Raw genomic sequence first — 24,646 nt, 5'->3', positions numbered from 1 at the left:
AGACAGTAGAGCTTCCTATTTTCTTTTTATGCAGGAATACCAATTCATAGTCTCCCAGCAGACTCAAGGCAAAGCGAGAGTCTGAAGCTAATCCTCCCAAATAACATATGTTCAGGCCCAGCCCAGACCTGTATGCTTAAATGCAACGGTTTGTGAAAAATTCAATAGGTACAAAAATGTAAATGGCATATTTTCATTTTTCTTAAAGATCCAAAGGAAGATATTTTATAAGCACTTCATGTCAAGTGCTTCCAAACAAGGAAGTAGTTGAAATAGTAGCTGATCAGTTAGCAGAACTTTAATTCCTTCCAAAATTAATCGGAGTGTCAAGAGTTGAAGGAAAATAGTAGGGTGAAAGCAAGCACATATGTAAAACACTGATTTCCACTGTGTCAACATTGGATCTGTGCTCTCTTCTGGTCCTTCTGGAAACACGTCAGTTTGTAAAAGTACCCGGTGTTATTAGAAATGTATCTGGGAAGCGTACTCACAGATACCGCAGCTTAGAAAAGAGGGATGGCAAACTAATTTGGGGAAAAAATCAATTTCCCATCAGATTAGAAATCAACTGTAAACATGTTGAAGAATTCTGGTGTTTTTTTTTTTCACTACTGCTCTGCCTTTTCTTCACAATCTGTTGTGGTGTCAGACTTATTTTGACAATACTTGTAGAACTTGTCATATTAGCAAAGTCATCAAACAGAGCCAGCACACGCACAGAAACAGCTGTAGTTCAGCAAGAGTCAAAAGAAATAGCCATAGGTATTCACAAGGAAACAGCCACACTGTACTTTCACAAATCCAAAATATCCCCAGAAGTCTCCAGAGTACTTGTAGTTTCATTTAAATAGCAACAACTGCAGCTGCCCTTCAACCTGGCACGATTTACTCCAAACTTTGAAATTTAGGATGAAAATAAAAGGAACAAATTTAGATTTTATATATACAGATAAGGATTTATTTTTGCTATGATGGTGTCACTTGATTATTTCTGCCTTTGTGAAAGTGCTTCACAAGAAAGGGTATATACTAAATTCAGTGCAATGATGGGATTTATTTAACGTTATGTAACAAACTCAGAAATACTTGTTTAAAAACAGAATAAACCCCATAATCCAGTAAGACTGTAAATTGGTGGAGTAGGAACAATCTTTTCATTATCCGTGTCTACAGAGCTTAACACAATGAGGTCTCAGTTCTTCGCTAACATCTCTAGGTGTTAGCACAATGCTATTAAATCTACTCAATAGCAAAAGATGCCGTCAGTGGATTTATGTGTCTCATTCCTTTGGAAATGTGTGAATATAACAGAATAGTTTAATGGCCAGATTTTTCAGCTGCAATGTCTGATTTTGCACGTACATCAGATAGAATGCATCTATTTATGCAAATTGCTGTTGGATTTATATGCACAAAATATACATGCCTGAGAACTCCTATTTGTGGCATTGAGCTGCATTCAGAAAGGAAAAAAAATCATGTTTGGATGCCAGGGCCACGCTGTAGGAAAATAGCAGGAGCCATACTTAGCACTCAGAACCACTGCTTTCCATTTTCAGTTGTCTGTGAAAATGAAACTGACTTTAAGTTTCACTTTCCAGCCCTGTTTTGATCTGCCTTTATCTTTACACCAGAAAACCTCTAGTTTAGTGCAATTAGCTTTATCTGCTACTCATGTGAACACGGACTAGGCCTGACATGCCTGTTTTCCTCTAAATAAAGAAGGCCCAGGCACACACACTGGCTCATGTACACAGCTGAGGACCTAGTTCAGGCACTACCCATTTTTCTACCTGATCCCAAAACTGACATTCATCCAAATCATTCTCTTCTCAGGACACCACCTGCTGTACCATCCACTGCTTCTGCCCAGGGTTTAGCTAACCCATGGGCACAGTTAGCCCCCAGAACGGTCTGGGGAACAGTTCTTCCCTGCCAACCCCCAAGTCCTTGTGGCATCCTAGGGGTTTTCCCAGGACCATGTTTTCCCAGGTACCCCATGGCTGCCCTGCCAGGCCTCACCCTCCCAACAAGGTGATGATACCCAGAGAAGGTCTCTGCAGGCCGGGGTGATGAGGGTGTGATTCACTCTGGTGTCATTTTTTTCCTCTCTCCAGATATCTTGGTTTTTCTACTAAAATAGATTATTTTTGCTCCCCAGCACATTATTTTTTCCCCTGTAGATGTGGTGTTCCCCACATGCCACATTCCCCTCAGCCCAGGCTACCCTCTTCTCACTGGACATGTCCATCATCTGCCATAGATGTCTCTCCTGTGAACATGCCAGCTTTTCCTCACTGCATACACTTGTTTCCCACCCGGACACGTTACATTTGTCACTCATGGGTACATCTTTCCCTGGATATATTAGTTTTCCCCGGATACATTACTTTCTCCTCAGTGGATACACCTCTCACACGGATATTCTGTTTCGTTCCCCTGACTATTTCACTCTGCTGCCTGCACAGGTACCTCCGCTGTGTGCGCATTCCCTTCCCTGCCGCCCCGCGCTCTCATGTGCGCGCCGAGGGAGACACCGCCATCCGCGCCCCGCCATCCTCTCCGCACCGGCCGCGGCGGGGCGGTGCCTGTCGCTTTAAGGCGGCGCGTGCCCGCGCGGGCGGTGGGCGGGGCGTGGCGGCGGCGCGCGGCGGGCGCTTCACCTGCAGCCCAGAGCGGGCAGCGAGCGGCGGCGGGAGCGGGGCGGCAGCGACTCCAGGGCCCCGGCTCTGCGCAGCGCAGCGCGGCTCAGCCGCACCGCCACAGCCCGCGGGGGCTGGGCCGGCTGGGGCCGCCGCTGCCGGGGCCATGAGGACCGGCTCGTGGGTGCTGCTGGTGCTGCTCGCACTGCTCCTTCCCGTTTGGGGCTCGGTGGCAGCGGTAAGTGGGGCTGCACCGCGGGGATGGGGTATGGGGGGGAAGCAGCGCTCAGCGGCTCCGTGCCCAGCGGAGCTTCCGCTGCCTCTCCGCGCCCTCCGCCTATACCCGCTGCAACTTCGGGGTCCGTGCGGCCGGAGTGCGGGAGCGTGAGAGTGGGTGAGCGGGAGCGGTGCGCCCGCAGCTTCCCGCCGCCCTCGCCGCTTCTCCCTTGTTTTTATCTTCTTTGCGGTTCTAAAGCACTGTTTTTTAGCGCCGTCGGTCGCGTTGCATCTGGTGCCTCCGCCGCGCCGGTAGAAACTTGCCCTCCACGGTGCGCGGCTCCAGGTAAACTTCGCGGTAGCGGTGCGTCCCGGTGCCGCCGCTCCCGCGGAGCCTCCGCGCCCCAGCTCCGCCGCGCAGCGATGCCCGATCGCTGCCAGTTGCTCCTCCGCTGCCGCCGCACCGGCAACTTTTGACTTTATGAGCCCGTAAACACCGAGCGGGCCTGATCCGCGCTGGCGGCAGCGGTCTGAAAAGTTTGGGGTTTTCAGGGTGTCCCCCCAGAAATTAAGGGGTCTCCGCGGAACATCAGCAGGTGACGGAAAGCGTGGCTGTAGCGGTACTGGGTGAGGGGGGCTGCTGCCGTGTTCGATGCTGGGCTGGCAGCGGGAACAAGAGCAGCTTATTTTCGTCCCTGAATCCCCCTGTGTCAAGTTGAATCCGTGGTGTCCCGAGTGCAAGCCCTCGGGAGGCTGAAACAGCCCCGGTGCTCTCTCAACTAGCGAGCACCGTTTAAGTAATCGGGCGATTTCAGATCCAGAGCTTGTTACCTTCAGTCAGACCTTTTGAAATATTTCTCAATGGCAACATCTTGCCAGCGACGGTTAGAGTCCACAGAGCCGCCGCTTCCCTGCGCTTCCCATGCAGTAGCTGGCATCCGTCTCCCGAGCGTGATTTCTAGCAGAGTACGTTGGCTTGCTTTCTGCTTACTAAGCTGTTCCGAAAGGACCCTCCGCTCCTCTTCCCTTCTGCCTCTCTCCCTAATGCAGCATCGTCTGTGTCCAGGAATGTTTCGGGGACCCCGGCGGAGCCGTTCTTTTCTCCCCGGGAAGGCAGGAGCACGCCTGGAGTTGCACTTTCTTGGGGAAGTGACTCTCCCGTTCCCCTGGCTTCGGCTCCGGGGACTGGAGGAGTCGGAGGTGCAGCCTGCATCTCTAAGCGATGCTCTGGCTGAGCCCTGCCGGCAGCCCGGGAGTGTTAGAAATCCTTGCCACCGGCACTTGCTTGTGCATAAGGCACCTGGCACTTCTTGGGCATAAATCATTGCCTTATATGCCTTCAGTGAGTTGGGGGTCTGCATCCTTCCTTGTAGGGGAATGAGTGCCTTGTCCCAAGGAGCCTGGAATGCCATGACAGGACTAACCTCTCTGTGTGGCAGGAGCTGGTTCCCTGCTACGCAGTCCAAAGTTACAGCAGATTGTTTAGCTGGGTGCTTCCCCTGGGTGCTGGCAGGTTGTGTGTGGGGCTGTGCCATTCAGTAACGATGTTGTACTTTTCATTGGGCATCCCCTCCCCAGTGCTGGGCAGGCGCAGAGCCTGGAGGGTCGCAGAGTCAGCAGCTGGCAGAAGGGGAAGGAAAGGGGCTTTAGGTGGTCATAAGTTCCTGAGGCCACTGGGAGCTGGGATTTTATTCCTCCCGTGGTTTGCCCAGATTCTTAATAGCAAAACTCAGTGATTTGGACGTTGCAACATCAGGCTTTTTGCGTGGCTTCTGTATGAGTGCTAGCCTTGATGAATTGCTGCTCTTTGTTTCATCCCCTCTTCTGACAGTGCCCAGTATCCCAGCCTTCCTACAAACAATGCTCTCTTGTAGTCAGGCAACTATGTGCTGGCCCGTTTTATTTTTGCAGTTACAGTATGGATCTGCTCCAAGAGATAGGCCCTTCAGCACAAGCAGTTTCTACTTGTACACTACTTTACTGTTCAGGTTTGCCTGTGCCTAAACACCTAGTCATCAGGTGCAAAATGTTTTCCCAAATGACAGAAGTCATGGTGTGCGTCTTCCTCATTTTGTTTTTGCAGGCACACAATGGGGATCTTACAGTTAGACCCACATGCAAGCCTGGCTTTTCAGAAGAAGACTACACAGCATTCGTCTCCCAAAGCATCATGGAAGGGCAGAAGTTACTCAGAGGTAAGTGGAATAAAAAGCTTAATAGGTTCTGCAATAACTGTATTTTCAGGAGGTGAAAGGAGGTTTAAAGATGCTGGTTTTGATGGTGAAATTGTCTGCAGAATTATGTTTGTAGGAGGATGAAACACTAAGTGGTTTACCTCAGTGCGGTTTTGAATACAGATGGATCGTTCGAAGTCTGTGTGCTGTCTGCTTCAGGTAGACTGTTTGCCTATGAGAGGTCATCATTTCACTTCTAAGTCTCCCACTCCCACCCTGTCTGAAGGAACTCTACTTTTGATATTTTAGAAAGTATTTTATGTATGAAATTCAAAGATCCTTAAATTATCTCTGCTTTGAAATGCATGATAAAGCAGACGTTGTTGTTGGAGATGTGGTAAACAAGCCTACAGACATTCTGTTCACAAATGTGGCATTCATTTTCATTACTGCCCCACTGACAACATGAAAACACAGGCAAAAAGAAGCTACCAATTAGCTTTATAGTAATTGTGGGATTATAACCACTTCTGTGATTGTAAACTCTTAAGACATCTTCATAATCCAAGTAGCAATAGATTATCCTGTGTATTGATGTCTCTCCCTTTCAAGTTAAAAATAATTAAACTTTATATTTGCATCATATGGAAAATCGTTGTTTTACTCCAAGGCAATTTGTGAAGATCAAAATCCTTCCCCCAGCCAAAGCACCCCTCTCGAGTTAAATCACTAACCATTGGTGGATGCCACAGCAGTTCGCTTGGTGTATTGTTGAAGCTGAGGAGCACATCAGGACTTGATGGTCTACACAAGGGTTTATAACCCTTTGCTACTTTCTTCTGAGTACATTCACTCACATGCATATGTCTCTGCCAGAAAGCTGGGATTTCTGTCTTCCTCCAGAGCAAACACCTGCTCAGTCACTTAGATTTTTCTTGAAAGAAAGAAAGATTTGACAGTGTTCTTTCTGGCTTCAACAGAATCCAGGACTGGACATTTTTTCTCCACATGAGTTGGCAGTCAGTTTTGCTTCTGAGCCCAGTTGTCTTAGTTTTGCTGTTCAGGAATTCTCTTGACTGGCCTGGCATCAATTAGTAAACATTGGGGAGTTTCTATTTAAAGATAACCAAACAGGGATTTTAAATAGACAAGACCAAGAATATAGCAACACTTGAAGAGAACCAAGCACCACTTGTTTACATGTTTAGTATCAGTTTTTTTCCAAACTTATACACTGTAAGGCTATATAGGTCAGTCTGTAAACAGTAAATTTCATAGTGAATTTCATGCTTTTTAGCTTTGGAAGTTGTTTGATAGACATTGTCCTCCAAATACTGTAGGAAGTCTTGTCATTAATGTGTTTGCTCAGAGGAGTATTTTTTGCAGTCTAGTGCTTGACAAACTGTGCTGCGTGTTTATGTAGGTGGACAATAGGGATGGAGCAGAAGGTCTGTTCAGGGGAGTTAGCTGGCAGTGACTTCGAAGACAGCACAGTGGCTGTCATTTCATTTCAGTTTTAACTGATAATTTTTTAAATATGAAATTATATTTAGATAGGCTGTCAAGTTGATTTGAATGAAAATATATTTCTATTTAATTTTATGCTTTAGGGGCCAGCTGTAGTTTTACATTAGTCATGCCAAACCTGCCTCTGATTTAGGGCTGCACTGGCCCTCGGGATATTGTGTATGCATGCGCCACTTGTGAGATTCATGTCCTGATAACGCTGTCACGAGTTATGCCATTTGTAAGCTTTTTGTCAACTGGAGAAGGGGGGGGACGGGGGGGACAGGACGAATGCTGTTTTTGATAATAAACACCTTTTAATCTAGAGTTAAATACATGCTGTGGTGTATCATAGGAAAAAAAGATATGTAATTAATTTGTACAGTAATGGAGGATAAAATTCTTCATGCTTGTGTTCTTTATATATACTCTAGCATGTATAATTGGTAGTTTTCCAGTTGAGGTTTAATTTTACTTCCTCACACTTGATGTGTCTGAAGCATAAAATGTTTATCTCTTTCTTCCATCTGGGTGAAGTATTGTACAATAGTTCAGACCAAAAATGGGTTCAGATTGCTTAGTATATCATATTTGATAGATTGACATATGTACTGTTTCACACCATCTTACCACGCAAAGCTCTGCTGCCAGCTACCACCATCTTACTCATCAGCATTCAGTAATTCATTTTCAGGCCAAATGGGACTGTTTGCCTAAAAAAAAGTAGGAATTCACCTGTTGGTGCTTTCATGGAACTGGGGAGGATAAAGTATGTGTGTGTGTGTGTGTGCATAGTTCAGATGGCTCTCAGGAGATCCCAGTGATGCTGTGTAGTCCTCACTTGGTCTTCAGCATGACTGCTTAAAGGTTTGTTCATCGGAAATTGGGTGGTATGTGAACCTTGGCATAGTGATCTTCAGCCAGCATTGGGAAGTTTAGATGTTACATGGTTCGGGGATAAGCTGTGTGGCAATAAACCTAGCGTTTCCCTTTTAAGCTTTGTATCCAGTTCTCAAGCGTATTCAAGGTTATGAATGTATCAAAATGAAAGTGCTTGTAGTATTCTAGGTTTGAATCAAGTTAAACAGATAATGACTACTTATAATTGACTCATTCCAATGGAAATAGCTTAGCTTTAATTTGACAACAAAAGCTTTTACAGAGTCATTGTTTTATTATAAGTATGCCATAAGCTATTAACTACTACTTTGTGGTTCATCTTATTTGCCTGAGTCAGCTCTCTAACATCCTCAAAACACAGATTCTACCAGGAGCTATTTGTTACACAGTAATTAACTTGTTTATGATAAATGGATGGGAGAAATGTCACGGCATTTTGTTTTATGTATAAATGAAAAGCATCTGCATTCTAAAAATTTCATGTTAATTAGACTTAAAATAGTTTTCTCCAGTAGTGCCACAAATACCACATATTACCCATTGCTGCCAACACTATAGCGTTCTGATGGGGTATTAACTGAGTTGATTTGTGGAGCCAGTGCCCACTTTCGAATTTGGTCTTTGTTTTTGTTTGCAGGATAATAAACTTAGTCTTGATCACTGATGCATACTGATGGTTAAAATGGGATTGTTAACTGTTTTCTTCAGCCTGAGGAAAAATCTCAAAGCCTGCAGTATGTTGGAGGACACTTATGGCATGGGTATCTTTCTCTTTGCTAATCATTAATGTTAACATTGGTCCTGAGGGGTGGGAAGCAATGACATGCAGTACTGCACTGAAGGCAGTTCAGCAGTGCCTCAGGGGATCTGATCCCTGAGTATTAGCTCAGGTGTATGGGAATGATGTTGAGTATTGGCCTCTTGGGGAAGGAGATAAATACGGAATAGGGTGCTGAAAGTGACATGTAATATTGTATAAGAGCAGCTGACATGCTTGATCCTGGCTTTATGCCCTTTTCATTTTTTTGTGAGGTTTTTGAAGATTGTAACTTAAAAAAGCAAACAAAACACCATTTTTCAAAATTAGAAATTCCAGTTTTATTGCTGTGCTGTGCGACCGTGGCAACTGGTAGTGGGTGGAATGACATCATGGTGTTAAACATGTTCTTTTCCCAGCATTGTACCATCCCGGTTGTAGCAGGTCACCTCTCAAAAATACAGCTATACAAAACAAATTGGATCTTCCCCTGTGATCAGCAGACAACGTAAGCAGTTGGGATGTACAGCCCCTTCTTTGTTTTAATGTGCATCTCTTCATCTGCAGTGATTCATGTTTCTGCTGCCCATCCTAAATAGTGCCTGTATGTAGCAGGAGAACTTCACTTGTGTGGGCAGTTACGTTTGGGTAGAAGCATGTGGAAGCAGAGCTTATTTTCATAGGGGAAGATGAATAAACGGTGCCAGCATGTTCTGCTTTAAGCAAGTGTATGAAACCAGAGGTAGCCAAGCTTCATGCAAATGCATAAAAATGTAGTTGCTTCATAGTAAAATTTTTACTAGCGTTGGTTTTGGTTTAAAAAAACGTGTGTGTATATATATATATATATATATATATATATAAAACCTCATGGAGATATCTGGGGTTTCATTCATAAGAATTCAGTGTGGAGGTCATCTCTTACAAGTTTATTAGAGGTAGGATGTTCCTGATGGTGAGAGCTTTTTATTCTTCCCACCTGAGGTTTCAAAGCCTTCATCTTTTTCAGCCCTCATCATCTCCAATAGGAGGGCTGCAAATGCTGTTTCGAAAATATAGAACATATAGATAAAAAAAAAACCCACACCAAACCCCAGATTCCCAGTTCTTCGTGGGGTGGTGTAGAAGCAAACAGTAAATAAAAATGCCAAAAGGGTAAGGGGAGAACATGACCAGGCTCTTGTGAACTAGGTTTGAGTCTGGTTGCTAGTAACTCATGTAATAGTAAATGTAGGGTTATACTCTGCCTCCTTTTGCAGGTAGATGCACTGCATTCTTGTGGTTAAGATAATCTAGGAAACTGAATGTGGAGTGTTGGAGTGAAATGTACAAACAGCCTCCACTTGAAAAAAATAGTACAGCTCCAAAATACTATTGCATCCGTGAAAACTGGCCTCTGAAAGCATGAGACAAAAGCTTTCAGGAGGAATGCCAATAGCTTTGCAAAGCGTGCAGGGGGAAACGGCATGTCTCTGCTGTGACAAACCTGGCAATCAAGTGTGTATCTGAAGTGTTGAGTGGCCCCCATATGTGAAGTGGTTGATGGGGATGCTCTGCCTGTTTCTACATCTGGCTTTCCGCTTCTCCTGGATTTAGAGTTCAAAAAAGGCATAGGTACCCAGCTGCTGCTAACTTTGTTTCAGAGATTGGTGCAGGTCAAGGTCTACCTCTGAAGCATGCTCAGGGGGATGCTCCATCCTGGTGGCATCCTGTGTGCGGCAGTAGGGAGTGCAGGGTATCTGCAGTGCTGCCTGTGCAACTGGTCATGCCTCTGTTGTCTGAGTGACCCTTGGGGTGTTATACAGATGATTTTTCAGAAGCAAAGACAGTGAGGGATGTTGGGGTTTGTTCTGGTGTTTGGTGGGCCTTTTGAGCACCTCTTGAGTGTTGCATGGTCCTCATAGCAGTACAGAAGTTCTGCTGCAGCCTGCTGAAATATCCCGTGCCTTCTCTGAGCTGCTCCAAGTTTAAAAGGCAGAGAGACTTTTCTGTTCATGCTTTCATTATTTTCTGGTCTGTGATTCTGCATGAAAAGCAGTAACTGAAGTTATCATACACATAATTAGCTTCACAGTTCCCTAATAAAGTCTGAAAGTAGGCAGAACTCCACTGGGAACCCAGAACTCTTTCCGTAACCTTTCTTCATTCCTTTCTTAGAGGAAAAGAGTCAGACAGACGTCAGCTTTCTGTGTTAAACTTGTACATGCTCCAGTGAAGTTGCCTCTCAGAAAACACATCTCGCATTCCACAGGACAACTTCTTTTAAAAGCAGTTTCTCTTGATGGGCACACTGTAAATCAAAACCCTAATTTCAATCGAGAGTTCCAGGGGAGACCCCAGAAGGAGCTCATGCAGATTGCGGCACTGCTGATGCATATTTATTTTTTAATGTTATTCTTCAGATCTAACTTCTGACACAAAAACGATGTTTAAGATGACATTTTTATCTAAATAAAAGTGCAGTTAATGAGACTGGAGTAGTCAATAATGCTCTATAGAGTTAATCCCCTTACACTGTTTAATAACTGTATATATTGCTTTCTAGATCAGAGCTTTGAACCAAATTCCTCAAGCCCCAGTAAAATTACGCTTTTCTGCATTCTGGGAGCTAACTGATTTTTATCTGAATAAATCTGCTTCTCCAACAACAGTCTTGAAGTTTCTCTCTTTTTTCAGGGATTTGTCAAAGAATTGTGCTGCTTCAGATTAGGCACTCCAAATAAATAGGTATTAAGGAAGAAAATGAAATAACAATTTCTAATTTATTAATTTCTTTATGGTTAGGCTTTTAGGAAATAAGCCATGTAAGGAATGGTAGCAATTTGTTGTTTATTGTGAAATACCTGTTATTTTGAACTCCAGACCAATGTTAGGTCTGCGAGGTTACAAAATGTCAATTTTAAAGTCACTTCTTCCTTCCGAAACTGTCTGTTGCTGACAGAGCTCCTAAGCTCTGATTTCGCAGAGCAGATGCTGAAAGCATTCTGGACATTATGGGTTTTTTTGCATGTGGCAATTGAAACTTATTTATTCTAGCAGTGAAATATTTTCTTGCTCTATTTTCATTTACCTAATGCCAGTTCTCATTGTCTGATTTCATTGATACTTATGTGCAAGCCTCCTTCTGCCTTAGTTTCTACCCTGGAAATGAGCATGAAGCTTTTCTAGAGGTCACTTATTTCATTGCAGACTAAAGCTGGTGAATACTTGGTTCACCATGTGCATAGCATATAATATTTTAGTAATATAGATAATACTTAAGTTTTATTTGAAGGGCAAGAAGAGATTAAAACTACAGAGGATAGGATTTCGTTGGAAATCTGCTTCTTAATATTTTTTTTTGTATAATGAATTTGAGTAACACAGGGAAAGAAGTGTCTTCCTGTTTGATTTGAGGTCACTGGTGTATTCAGAGTTAGTGCCATTCCTGTATAAAACTTAATTTTATTTTTAAGCAAATGGAAATATTAAGAACTAAGACCAGAGAGTGGTGTTTGAAAATAAAGACCAGTATTTGCTTTGGGAAACTCTAGTTTTGAATGGTTTGACAAGAGCCAGACTCTTCAGTGGTGCGCAGAGAAAGGGAAAAATGAAATGGGCATAAACTGAAATGCAGGACATTGCACTTAAATGTGAGAAGACGTGTTCAGTGTGAGGGTTGTCAGACACTGGAGGAGGTTGCCCAGAGATGCTGTGGAGTTTCCATCCTTGGTGATGCTCAGAACCCAACAGGGCACAGTCCTGAGCATGCTCTGACTGACCCTGTGCTGAGTAGGGACTTGGATGAGATGATCTGCAGAGGCACTGTCCAGCCCCTGCTGCGCTCTGATTCTGTGAAAAGCTTTACAGGTGAATGTATGAAAAGGCAAAGGGATGAACTGAGCTTTTCTGCAAATACAGATCAAATAGCTTTAAATAAAAACATTGCAGTGGCCAGCAAAAAAACCCAGAAATAATGATCCTTACAGGGAAATTGTATTTCTTTAACTTCTTGGAAGCATAACCTCCAAAGAGAGAATAATTGAAACACCAGGGACCAGCGTTCTGCTGTTTGCTTCCATTAATGTCCAGACTTAACTTGGGCATAGTTTGTCTCCTGGCATATGGAAGTGTTACACTTTAAATTCAAAAAGCTCTTGGTTTCCTCTTTATTTTCAATAGAATAAAAGGAGAACATATGGACTTTCTGTTTTCCCAAAATATTTGTCATTAGAACTGGCTACTTCGTTTCATTCAGCAGAATTTCCCCTGGAGAGTTTTCTGTAATACAAAAAAAGAGTTGAGTTGAACAAGATTTTATTTATTTATTTTTTTTTGCCACAGGCTTCCTGTTGTTTTTTTTTCTTGCTTTTATTCGTTGTCCCTAATTTATTTATTAATTTTGAATTGCAGTTGCACAGAGGGAGAGAAGTGGCAAATGTTCTGGCATATGGGCTGCTCTGTCATTGCAAGCAGCGGCATAGCTGCTCTTACTGCCCCATGCCTCATGACCCCAGGCTTCGGCATCCCTCTTTGCCAGCCTGTTCAGATTCCTGCCTTCTGCTCCCTTCCAATATGAAATTGTAATTATTTTGTGCTTTGCCCTCGCTACTTTCCTGCCACTGTTCCTCAGCACTTGCCAGCATTTTTTAATAGAGAGCCAGTGGCAGTAATTCAGCACTCGGCTACTTATACTGTGCAATAGCTTCTGCTCGGAGGGGTCACATAAACTACAACCTATTAACATTAGCATGGTAATAGCAGCCACTATGTGGAACACACAGTGGGGATGTTGGAAGCTCCTCCAAGGGCCTTGGAGATATGTATGGGCCACCCATGAAGGAGAAAAGAAAAAATAAATGGCCTTTCCGCTTTGAAATGATCCAGTCTGTGCGTTTCCTTGATACCCAGAAGCACTCCAATCATTAAGGCTATTACCATGCCTATTATAAATCACGGTTTTGTAGCAGTTCATAGGTTAGTCACAAAAATTACTTTCAGTCTAAAATCTTGTTACATGGAGCTTGTCTAGTATAATTCCAATCCTTATTAAACAGAATTGTCTTTAAAATAATTATGAATATAGCAATTATACAAAGATAAATAGTGTTTCAAAAATTGTTCTGTGCAAAGCTATATATGAGCTTGCTCTGTCAATTCATGTCTAAAGAATCGTCAGAGGCAGGTCAGTGAAACAAACATTTGTTACTTCACCATGTATCAGGAAAAGCATATTGGGTTTATTGGCATATGAAATAAAAGCATCAAGAAACAAGCTTGTGAAGATGTTACAATCAGAAAGGTTGCACTTGAAAAACTGCAAATCGAGATTAGTTTACAACGTAAAATTTAATAACCTGTTTGCTCCTGATACAATCAGTGGTGATTAATAGGTAACTGTTTATATCAACCCTGAGTGTTTGATCAGTCTGCTCCTTAGGTGCTTCTGGCCATAGATTCTTCTTTCTTTTTTTTTTTTTTTTTTTCCCCTGAAGTCTTGCTGATATCCCTGAGAGCTCTTTGTGGAATTATCTGGACCACCCCCTACAGTCTGTTTACTGGTTCTTTGTGAACTCATATTAAAATGGGGCTGGAGGAAGTCAAGGATGCCTCCTCAAGGCACGAGCAGCTCCTTTGTATCAGGCTTTTTCCCAGTTGTGGTTCTGAAGATTCAGTTGTAGGGACCACAGCTAATATATTATGTTGTTTCCCTGTCCTTCCTTCATGTTTAAGCTGAAGAGCTCCTGATGTAATCTAAACCTGCTGCTATTTGTGTTATTTGTCATAGACACAGAGAGCAGTTGTTGCCTTTTCTTTATTTTTTTTTTTGGTGTGTGTCTGTAGGCTGAACTGCTCATCTGTTCCCTTTCATGTGTTGTGCCTGGGCTCCCTTCTTTGAGCCCTTACGTTTGCTACTAGCTTGATGCCCCAAGTTGATGCGACTATACCAGCCAAGTCTCGCAGCGCTGAACAGACAAGGATTACTTTGCCTGTTTCGCAGGCAGTACTTCAGTTGATTTATCTAATGTGATGTCTGCTTTTTTTTTCCCCTTCTTAACAGTATGACACTGTTGACTCATGTTCAGCTTGGGATCCAGTATAACCTCCCACTGAGGAACTGCCAGCTACCCAGTCATTTTCCATATGTGGAGTTGGGTAATCCTGCTGAATCAGGTTACCTTGCTCCTCTTCTATTGAGTTACATATATAATATACATGTGAATTTAAATATATATGTAAAAATACATATTTTATCAGCCTGATCTGACTTACTAAGATTGTTTTGAATTAAAATCTTGACTTCCAACAGAGTTTCAGTTGCATCCTGCTTTTGTATCATTTGCAGATGTAAGAAGCATATGCTACATTCCTGTATCTGTTCTGTTAGTAAAAGCATTGAACAAAACCAGTTCAGAACAGACTGTCACAGAGCCCCTATGACAGAGCCTTCTGTTTTGACCATGAACCATTAAAACTTATTCTCTGGATAAAGTTATTGAAGTAACTAAAATTTAAATAGTGGTTTGTAATCTGAGCCTTCTGTATCTTGATGCTGTGGATCTGCGATATGTAGGAACACAAATCCAGACGTCTCCAGTTGTCAGTAATTTTCTTGGCTTTTAGGGGAGTTACATATATTGGGATCCTTGAATTTTCACCATCTGGAAACATTCCAGATTAAAAACTTAAGATAGGTTTGTGCTGTTGCTGTTGAAGTGGAAGGACTGCTTCTGTTCTCTGACCAGCGTTGGATGCGCTGAATTTGGAGGGGGATTTAAATGCCCAACTCATCTCCTGGCCAGCACCAGAGGTCTGTTTCCAGGCTACAGGACTTGCTTCTCAGGCTGGCCTCCCCCAGGACTCGAGTGAGGTCTGCTCAGTAAAAGACATTTTTATTGAAGGAGCTGTTACTAATCCCAACATGAGCTGAAAGAACAGGATTAATTTAAGGCTAAGTAGCAGATGGCAGAGTTGTACCTGTATGTGAAGTGTGGACTCTTTGGTGTAGTCTGTTTTCACTGCACTCATTGTTGGGGATTTTGACCTTTGCTGTATCCCATTTCCCATCCTGTGATCTGTCTAATCTTGTAGTGTGTTGAGAGCAAATTGTTCACTCTATGCAATACACTTAGGTCTTGCACTGCCTGTTTTTATCATATCTGTGTTATTCATAAAGCTTTTTAGATGGCCTAGCTCACACTTAAATATTTTACTGTTTAGTATCTCTGTTCAATTTTCCTGATCACGCTGGCATGTTTTTGCTAACTGAAGACATCCAGATGCAAGCTGATCCCTATGTTAGAGGAAGAGACTCCCTCTGCTGATAAGACCTGATTCTGGAGCATCTCAGTTCAGGCAGTGGAAGAGAGCAGGGCTGGTGGAATTCCAGTATTTTCCCCTCAGTGAAAGTGCTTCTCTGGAAAATAAGAAAAAGTCATCCTTTCAGGACCTGTATTCCTTGCTACATGTCTTTCAGAAGCCTAATTATTGCTGGCTGGTTGCTTAGCTCCCCTGAGAACAGAAGATTTACACAATTACACATGAAAGGCAACTGTTTTGCTCATCTCCAGAAACTTTAAATGTTTTTATTTTGTGCCTGAATTATTTGGGTGAATTATATTTTCATTTATTTATCTTTTCATGGGCTTTTGAACACCTTTCAGTTGACTCAATGCCCTCTTTTACCTTTGATCCTCTGAGGAGGATAAGGAAATGTGGGCAAACAGCATTTAAAAAAGAAAAGAAAGAGATTTTTATGTTGCTTGGGTTTTTCTTTTCCTGGGAGAGAAGGGACTGGTTGAGGATGAAGAAAAATGTGTGTCTGGTTGCTTGGACAAAGGAAAAACTATAGGTCATGGTAAGATTTGGTATGATAAAATCTTCAAGAGTGGCAGCTATCAAAAATATTTGGATTGCAGCCAAAGATTTCCCTATACTGTGTTCAGGCTACAAGAAGAGACCCTCAGACCCTCACCAGGAGAAGCTCAGTGATCTCTAGGTCACTAAACTCGTGATGCTTGTTCAAGTAGCTGAATAGAAAATTGGTTAGTCCTGTGCAAAGTTTACTGAAAGACATTTTCTGACTCTTTTGTTTTTGCCTAGAGTTTGGGATAAAAAATTCCTCACCAAAAGTGTTGTCAAACACTGGAACAGGCTGCCCAGGGAAATGGTGGAGCCCTCATCTCTGGAGGTGTTTAAAAGACGTGCAGATGTGGTGCTCAGGGACGGTGGTGCACTTGGCAGTGCTGGGTTAATGATTTCAGTCTTAAAGGTCTTTTCCAACCTAAACAATACTATGATTTTGTGAAATCCATGTGGAAGGGTTGTGTGGCACAGTGGTCAGTTAAGAAATACTGGGAGACATCTTGTATTAGACATAAAATGGAGGTTTAATCCCATGTTGATCACTGAATACCTGTTGCATGAGGTGTTCCTTCTTTGCAGGAATTTCCGAGAGTTATGAGTTAACTGTGGAGTTTTGCCAAAGCTCAGAGCAAGATGATGCACTTTACTGGAGTGAATTTTCCTAGTATTTTCAATAAAACAAAGTTTTATTTTCCCTTTCTGCTGTGAATTGAAGTATAATGTTTGCTGTATCCTGTTAAATAGCAGCAGAACTTAGCAATAGTGGCACAGCTGGTTTTACTTTTAGAATAATATAGCAGGTTTCATTGCCTGGGAAGACGTGATGATGAAGCAAAGTTCTGTTAATGCAGCAGTAGTATCCTTTGGCAATGCGACTGTAAGACAGAGAGTTTCATGTCTGTGGAGTGGGGCTCCTTCTAGAAAAAATCCAGATAATTGAAATAGGGGTGGGTGGGAACAAGAGATGAACATGGGAGAGTGGAATGCTGAGTGCCTGCAGGGTCGTGTACTCCACAAAACTGGCCGGGCCACGGTTCATGTTGGGTTTGGACAACTCCAGAAGTGGTGTGTATTGTGGAGACCTAAAGAGGAGACAGCATTTCTGCAACAGCTTATTAATATAGAAGTGATTTTTCAACCTTTCATCTGTATTGGGGTCCCTTGTGAACAGTCTGTCATTGCAATATATCTGTCCTCCCCTCCATTTGGAAATATTTGTAGGGAATTGCACACTGAGAAGCCTACTGGTCTTGGGAGAGCTGTCCTGAAAAAGAAGAAAGGGGTGGGGGGGGAAAGGCGAAAAGCTCAAGGTTATATACCAAAATCAGTAACATATGCTCAGAAGAAGATAATACCTGGTGAATGTTAATTAAGTACTTTCCCAGCTAATAAATAGCTTAGCAGGTATAAAATTTAATACTCCTAAAATTGCAGAAGCCTTTGAAGAACACTTAAATTGGACTCGCTGGAAGCAGGAGATTTAATACTGACCTGTTTGGAGGTGATTACTGAAAAAAATATGATGGAATGACGCTACTTGAGTACAGAGTCTTTTGGGCTTCAGCTTTTCTTTTTCTTTAGGTAGCTTGTGAAACAGTTTATTTTTAAGTTCTTGTGAAACACATTAGTCAAATTGCACTAGTAGCCAGTGTCTTATTTATAAGGCTAATTCTAAGTGTTTCTGAAGGCTCAGCTGGCTTGGGAGTGGGTTACTCCACCACAGGAATAGCATGAGTATCAAATCCATGTAGTTTTTCACATAGCTATGCCTGCAGGTTCTGCTTACTTTCAGTCTTAAAAACATGTATCTGTTGCCCATTTAAGGACCTCAAGCACTAGACTAATTTTCAATTTCTTGCTTCTATAAGGAAGAAGCTCTTTACTGTGAGGGTGATGAGGCACTGGCACAGATTGCCCAAAGAAATGGTAAATGCTCCATCCCTGGCAATGTTCAAGGCCAGGCTGATTTGGAAATCAGAGCAATCCACTCTTTGCCCCACTTGGTTTCCTTCCTGTTGAGCAGTGCCCCCTGTTTTTTTCCAGATTTGTGGTTTTTCCTAATCCCAGTGGCAGCCGTTTTTTTTGGCACTTACAGTTAGGAGGAAAAAAAAAAAAGTTAAGTAATACATGGCATTTGTTTTGGCCCTAGTCATGACTCATAAATAGGAGCAACATCTGTGCTGATAGCTTTTCATGATATATAACCAGATCGAGTGAACAAAGTTTTCATTTATTGCTCTTTTTTTGCCATTGTTATATTTATGGAGCTCCAGTGTTGAGTGAAATTATATGCTTATGTATATTACTCATGTATAGATGAGGATTTATATACATCTTGTGAATTTTAATTTAGCCACCATATCTTTTTAAACTAAAAATGGCTTGTTGCCTTTCCCTGAGCCTTACAAAACTTTTTCAAGATCCTTCTCCAATCTCACTCTGTTGAAGACTCTTGCTGCTGCCAAGTCTACACCAGTCTTTTAACTAACAATAAAAAGAGGAGTGAAACTTCCAGTGGCTGTAAATCCTTATAATCCTGAAATGATGTAAATCAGTGCAACTCCTGAAGTCACTGGGACTATTCTGACTTACATCTACTGAAAATCTGGCACATAATATTCCTGCTGGTCTTTTATTTTGCCCAGTAGTTGCTCTACATGGAGTTGGCACTGCAGACAAAGTGCTCTCTTACTAGCTATCAGAGGGTGGCACGGCTTCCAGCACTGCTGATTCAGCACAGCAAAGGCCATTTTCCTGATTTCTTTGTGCACTAGATTAAATTACTCTGCAGGCTGGACCTGAGCCACAGGCCATAGTTTTACAGCCTTATAACATGGTATCCTAGCCCATGGCATCTGAGAGAGTGTGGCTGTGCATGAAGCTCTTCTGCTTTGCTATAAAGGATTTTTAGATTTGGCGATCTGTCTCTTTATAAGCTAATGCCAGCAGCACTGAAAATATTTTGATTGTCTAGTTGAGACATAATAAAATGGGATTCTGTTAATTGCAGGAAGGGATATCACGGGGATCAGGGTAGTATGAAAACTCCACTGTGTGTGTTTGTCATGGCAACGTTTCTTTAGATTTGCCTTACGGAATTGCAGGATAACAAATAATGAATGTAAGTTTTTAATGAATATAACACAACAGTAGCACCAGGGAGACGTCCTGTCTGAGTTCTGGGGGTTGTGCCATGAGAGCTGTGTGAGTGACTTACCAAAATGCTGGGAAATCCATTTCATTTTGTGTCTCAGTGTATGGACATTTCTTGTCTAGTCTGAGTGGGTTTGGAATTGAACCAAGGGGGTGAAGCAGTGGGATGCACTTTGTGGTGAGCTTTGTCTTGCTCACATCCTACAGAGCTGAGAAGTGGGATGTCTGTGACTACTATAATAGGCACATGGGTAAAGGCAAAAACATGTTTTCTGTTCACTGACATCTACTGGCTTTGTGTATTAAAAAAGCATAGCTCTTCAGTTGGGCTTCACTATTGCAGCTCATAGCTTTCTTTGGACATGTGCAGTTGATGTTCTGATTTACCCTTTCCCCTCCTATGCTCATGAATGGAGACAGTGACACTGTTAATGAGGGGAGAAAAGGTCAAATAGATCGAAGAGTAAAAGCCATCTTCATGCTTCCAGCATGAAGAACGATCCTGTGTAAACCAGGGGTTCCAGTGAAGTTAAGACCATGCTTAAAGTGTAAGGGCTTTTATTATATCAGGAGAGGCAGCCCATACATGTGGTTATCGTTGAGTCGCCTTATTGCTTTTCAGCTTTATCTCACTGGTTTAAAAATAAGTAGATAAATAAATGAGTGCCACCAGCCAAAACCTCCTGGTTTTAATACAAAGAAGGATGTATTTTTACAATTAAAAAGTATTATGGAATCAGAACATTTTTCTGACAGTAATTCCCAGAGTGTGATGCGAAGGTGAAGTTGATGTTGCTAGTTTCAATGCCAACACGGAAATTGGCAAATCAGGGAAGTTCTTTCAGAGCAGTTTATTCTAGTTTGAGCCCTAGTTCAGTCTCCTGGTAGCAGGTAGTGCTGCCAAGCAGAGGGTTTATCTATTGATTTCTGAATGTATTGTGCTGTTAATCTAAAACTTAATTCCCCAGTGGAATTTCTATTCAGAAAGCTCTAGCCAAGCTTAAGAAAGTTATTTGATTTGGGAAGTTTGAAAGAAAAATAAAAGAAGGATTGATGCCATTGGATATTCATGATCTCAGTCTTCTAGTAAAACAGACAGGCATCTGTGATGGTTTGGTTCATTATTTGGGAGCAAAGCAGAACATGGAGATAACTTAAGTTTTACTGGCTGAGAATTTGCAATTATGAAACTGCTCAGAAGAAAGTTATGAGAAGAATTTTGGTGCTACAACAAAATATAAAAACTTTTCATAAATTTATTGCTTTAATTCCTGGCTATTTGGCCTTTTCTGCATTTTTTTAAACGGTAAAATTTAGTGCTAGAAATGAATGAATGTAGTTTCCCAATAAGAGAAATGTGGCAAGGGAATTGCAATATATATACTGAGGGACTTTGGCCCTCAGATGTTTCCAACATCCTTCAAATACTAAAGGAAACTAAACCTTTTAAAAGAGCTACAGCAGGAGAGTAGGTGGTGCTTTATGGACATTCTACTTATTAAAATGGTCATTACTTTTTCTAAGAACTTAATACAGGAATAAACAATATGTATTACAACAAAAAATGCCAAAAGGCACTTTTTTGCTTTTGAGTGGACTGTTATTTTTTCAGCTGTTGTCTGTAGTGCAGGAGTTAAGGAAGGAAGAGGATGAGATTCAACTGGTAGTGAAATGAAAAAAAAGACCCCTGAGATTTTTTTGCCTTTTCAAGACTACAGTCCTGACTTGCGAAAGTCAGTTGCCTTTAACTTCACAGTGCCCATGACTGATCCAATAATAGGTTTATACTGTTTCATTAGGATGTTGTCCAATTAAATCAAGGAAAGTGGACTTGTGTCTAAGAAGAGATTCCTTGTCAATGTTCCTTGTCTTGGGAGCGCTGTAGTTTGTTAGCGATTATGGTTATTACTTCCTTGGGTTTAGAGGTATGCTTGTTGCTCTTACTTATGCAAAAAATGCAGCTCTCTGGAGGTATGTAATTAACCTGAGGCATTATTTTATTGCATACCCATGTGGGAAGCTGGAAATTAGAACTGTGCATGAAGAATTATCTGGGTATGGGGCAAAATGTTATAACAACTATTCAGTTAGTCTTCGTCAGCAGCATTTAGTTTCTTCAGTCCTTGTGGTGAGTAACCTAGCAAAATTTATTGGTGAATAGTTAATTTACTGAGATAGGCTTTTTTCCTTGAGTAGGCAGAAATTACATCTTATTCAATGTCTCAGATTTACTTTAAATGAAAGGCCAAATCCAGATTTGACTTCCTTGTCTTCCCAAACTCCAGTTTAAGCACTGGGTGAATAGGACGTGTAGGATTTGGCAGAGTGAAATGTTTGGAGTAATGTAATTTACTGGACCTGGGGTAAAGGCCTACTTGCCTTTAAGACTGTGCTAAAGATCCAAGTTTTTGAACCAGATAGGAAACAAGTGGGTTTTTTTTCTACTTTTTTTTCTTTTTAATCCCCCATGTAGAAATAAATGCTTCAGAATATCTGAAACATCCACCAGTATCACTTCACTGCTGAGAATTGGGTAGCTGTGTAAAATTATATTGACCTGAGGGGATCAAAATATAGAAGTGGCCGTGCGCTTAACTGTGCAGGAATCAAACTGTTTTACTGATAACATTTTATTGATTCATCCTCTCTCGGTGTTACAAGTAGCCTGAAGCTTTGCAAAATGAGCTGGCAATGTTTTTGTGTTGTGGACGTTGCAGCATTGCAGCACTTCATAGGTATTGAAATTTTATATGTAGGCTGAGAGCTCACGTAATTATTGTGATTTGTAATGACTGCGACTGCAGATGGGGCTTCCCAGAGGTTTCATTTCAAGCCAGATAACTAGTAATTCCTCTTTTCTGTTTAACAATCTGTTGTCCGTCCTTTTCTCTGCAGCTGTTGAGGTTTCTTTCTGAAAAGCTGAAATATATCTCTGCCTTAATGAAGATGCGTAAAATGATTGAAATTGCCTTTACAAGGCAGCACTCTTCTACAGTAGCAATGAAAACGTGTCTTGCTGTTCACAAGGGATACTTTGTCCTTTTCATAAAGGAACCATGTTTTTTTTTAATGATATTATAAAAATAATAATAAAAAAAATCCTTTTTATGATAAAAGCTGTGAGAAAATTAATGGCTTAAAAAAACACAATGGCAGATTGTGAGTTTAACCTGCATGTGTTGACTAATTAAATTCTTTTGAAGGAGCTAATTTCATGTATTTTATTTAATTAAGGCTTACTTAAGATTTTAATGATGTGGGTCTTTTCTCTCCAGTAGAATGCCATATTGACTCATGACATATTTTTACACAGGCTTCATTCTGTCATGAACAACAGTAGTTGCAAATAGGAGCACTTGATAAAGTATCATTAAATTAGCTTATTGTAGTTGCAGATTTTTATTATGCTACTTCACTGGGATATGAATTGATTGCATTGTGCTTGCTGTTTTTTAAAGGTGCAGCATTGTTATTGATTATGCTACTTTATCTCAAGTGTTTCATCAGCCTGCTGGCAGGCTCATTCCCTCTACAATTTTAGAAAGTACTAGCCTTTGTATTTTCTTTCTGTGTATTTCATCTGTGTGCATGTCTTTTTTCCTATTGTAAAGACACGGACAGATACCGTGTTTCGTGTTTGCACCATGCCCTTTTGCACAGCTGCTCTCCTCCATCCTGGGGCTTTGGTTGCTAACATAGGAAGATGAAATGGTTGGGGTCCCTCTCAGGAGTGCTGTTGAATGGTCTGTTGTCCTGGGCTGATTTCCAAGGAATCGGATTTACCAATGCTGAGGGAAAGATCAGTTCTGCTCAAATTTTATGGCATATGCTTTGGAACAGGGGTGTGATTGTTTGTGAGGCAATGTGTGTCACAAATGAAGTTGGAAAAAGAAGAGCCTACATCTTGGGTAGTTCAAGCTTTCATATATTTTTCCATGTTAACTTGAATAGTGGATTTCTTCTATAAATCTTAGAATATGCAGACCTACTTCAATACTAAGTGTATTGGAAACGGATTGCTGTCAAGGCTTGTCCATCTAATTAAATTCCCTTATTAGCACTGAAGCTGCAGTCTTCCAGAGAAGACATTAGATGAATAATCTTTCCAATTTATCTAGGTTAAAAATAGGTGGCCTTTCATCAAATGCTAAGCTGAAAGTCCAACAACAACATATGTAAGTGTTGCTCTAGTCTCCCTTTTTGTGTGATCTGTGGTAATTCAATATATTCCCTAAATATAAATTGGTATTCCAGCTGTCTATGAAATATTTTCAGACTTCAATTATCACAAGTGTTTGGTGCTGTGAGGGCTCCGTCACCTTAAGCTTCAGGCTGACGGCATTCCAGCAGTGATGTCTTTTGTACGTTAATAAAGTTTACCACGATTCACTTGGACAGGTGCTCAGCCAGTGTAAGGAACTTCTTGTCATAAAGTCCCACTGATCCACAGGGGTTGTTTGTGTTCTGTCTTAGTGATTGTTGTCCCCTTAACAGAAAAGGGAATAACAAGAGTTTGATGGGAGAACCAAAATACTCAAATTTGAGTGAGAGCACTGATGTATTTTCTAACAGGTGAGGGACTTGCCATTGGAAGGAGCCACCAAGTGAAATGAAATATGCTTTGACCCTTGAGCTTCGCAGATGAGGTTTGAGTGACTGCCAGCAGATGTACTTTAGCCACGTGTAGTCAATTGACCCCATGAAATGTGTGTTGCAGGTGAGAACATCCAGGGGTACTTCAGGCCTTTGACTCCAGGAGCACTAGGGGCATTTCTTGTGGGAGGTGAGGGATGTTGCAGGTGTGAATACCTTGTTTTCTTGTATAAAGGCAAGAGAAAACTGTCCTTATGGCAGAAAAAAAGGTCTGCACTAGTTCAGGGTTGGTAATGAAGAGTATCATCATAATACTGAGCAGGAGATGTTTAAAAATTGCCAGAAGTCTCAAGAAACAAGATATTTATGCTAATTAGACTATTTGCTTGTCATCTTTATTCACTACTTTAAACAACAAAAAACCCTCAAGTGAAATCAAAGCCTGGTAGAACATGTTTCTTCAATCTCCTTGATCAAAGCTTATGGAAGGAGGGGAATGCTGCTTGTAACTATTTCCGCAAGTAGAGATTCAAGATACATTCTCTATTGTAGCATGAGGACTTTTATGTAGCCTAGGTGGTGGAAAAGTGCTGATTAACATCTTTCAGGTATTAGGTAGACATCCTGCTCCTTTTCAGGTATACGTGTGATCACTTAGTATTTTCTTGGGGTTTGTTGTTTTTGTTTTTTTTTTAGGATGTGACAGAAATGAATGGTTTCACATAATTAAAAACCTCACATGTGTCTTGTTTATATTCTTACACATTGATTAATACTGGTTCAGAGTGTCCTGGTCCTCTTCTGTAATTACCTCTTAATTTTCTCTTTGAGAAATCTCTGAGATGGAGATTACAATCTTC

General features: G+C 41.6%; 1 protein-coding gene across 2 annotated transcripts in view; it reads left to right on the top strand.

Annotated features, from left to right (window-relative positions):
- The first annotated feature begins 2,691 nt into the window (after positions 1-2,691).
- LOC133224180 (cadherin-4) overlaps positions 2,692-24,646 on the top strand; it is a 454,909-nt gene continuing 432,954 nt past the window's right edge. The window contains exons 1-2 of one of the 2 annotated variants that reach the window (XM_061375491.1): positions 2,692-2,880; positions 4,942-5,053. In XM_061375491.1, the coding sequence (XP_061231475.1) occupies positions 2,809-2,880; positions 4,942-5,053 (184 nt within the window). In that variant the 5' untranslated portion in view covers positions 2,692-2,808. Of the gene's footprint in view, positions 2,881-3,704; positions 3,825-4,941; positions 5,054-24,646 lie in introns of those variants that run through there. The other variant, XM_061375490.1, reaches the window with a different exon arrangement.

The sequence above is a fragment of the Neopsephotus bourkii genome, unplaced genomic scaffold (assembly GCF_033783945.1).
Source record: "Neopsephotus bourkii isolate Nb327-2 ecotype Australia unplaced genomic scaffold, CSIRO-AGI_Nbou_v1 NB_1663, whole genome shotgun sequence".
NCBI lineage: Eukaryota > Metazoa > Chordata > Aves > Psittaciformes > Psittacidae > Neopsephotus > Neopsephotus bourkii.
This window is presented reverse-complemented; position numbering and strand designations above follow the sequence as displayed.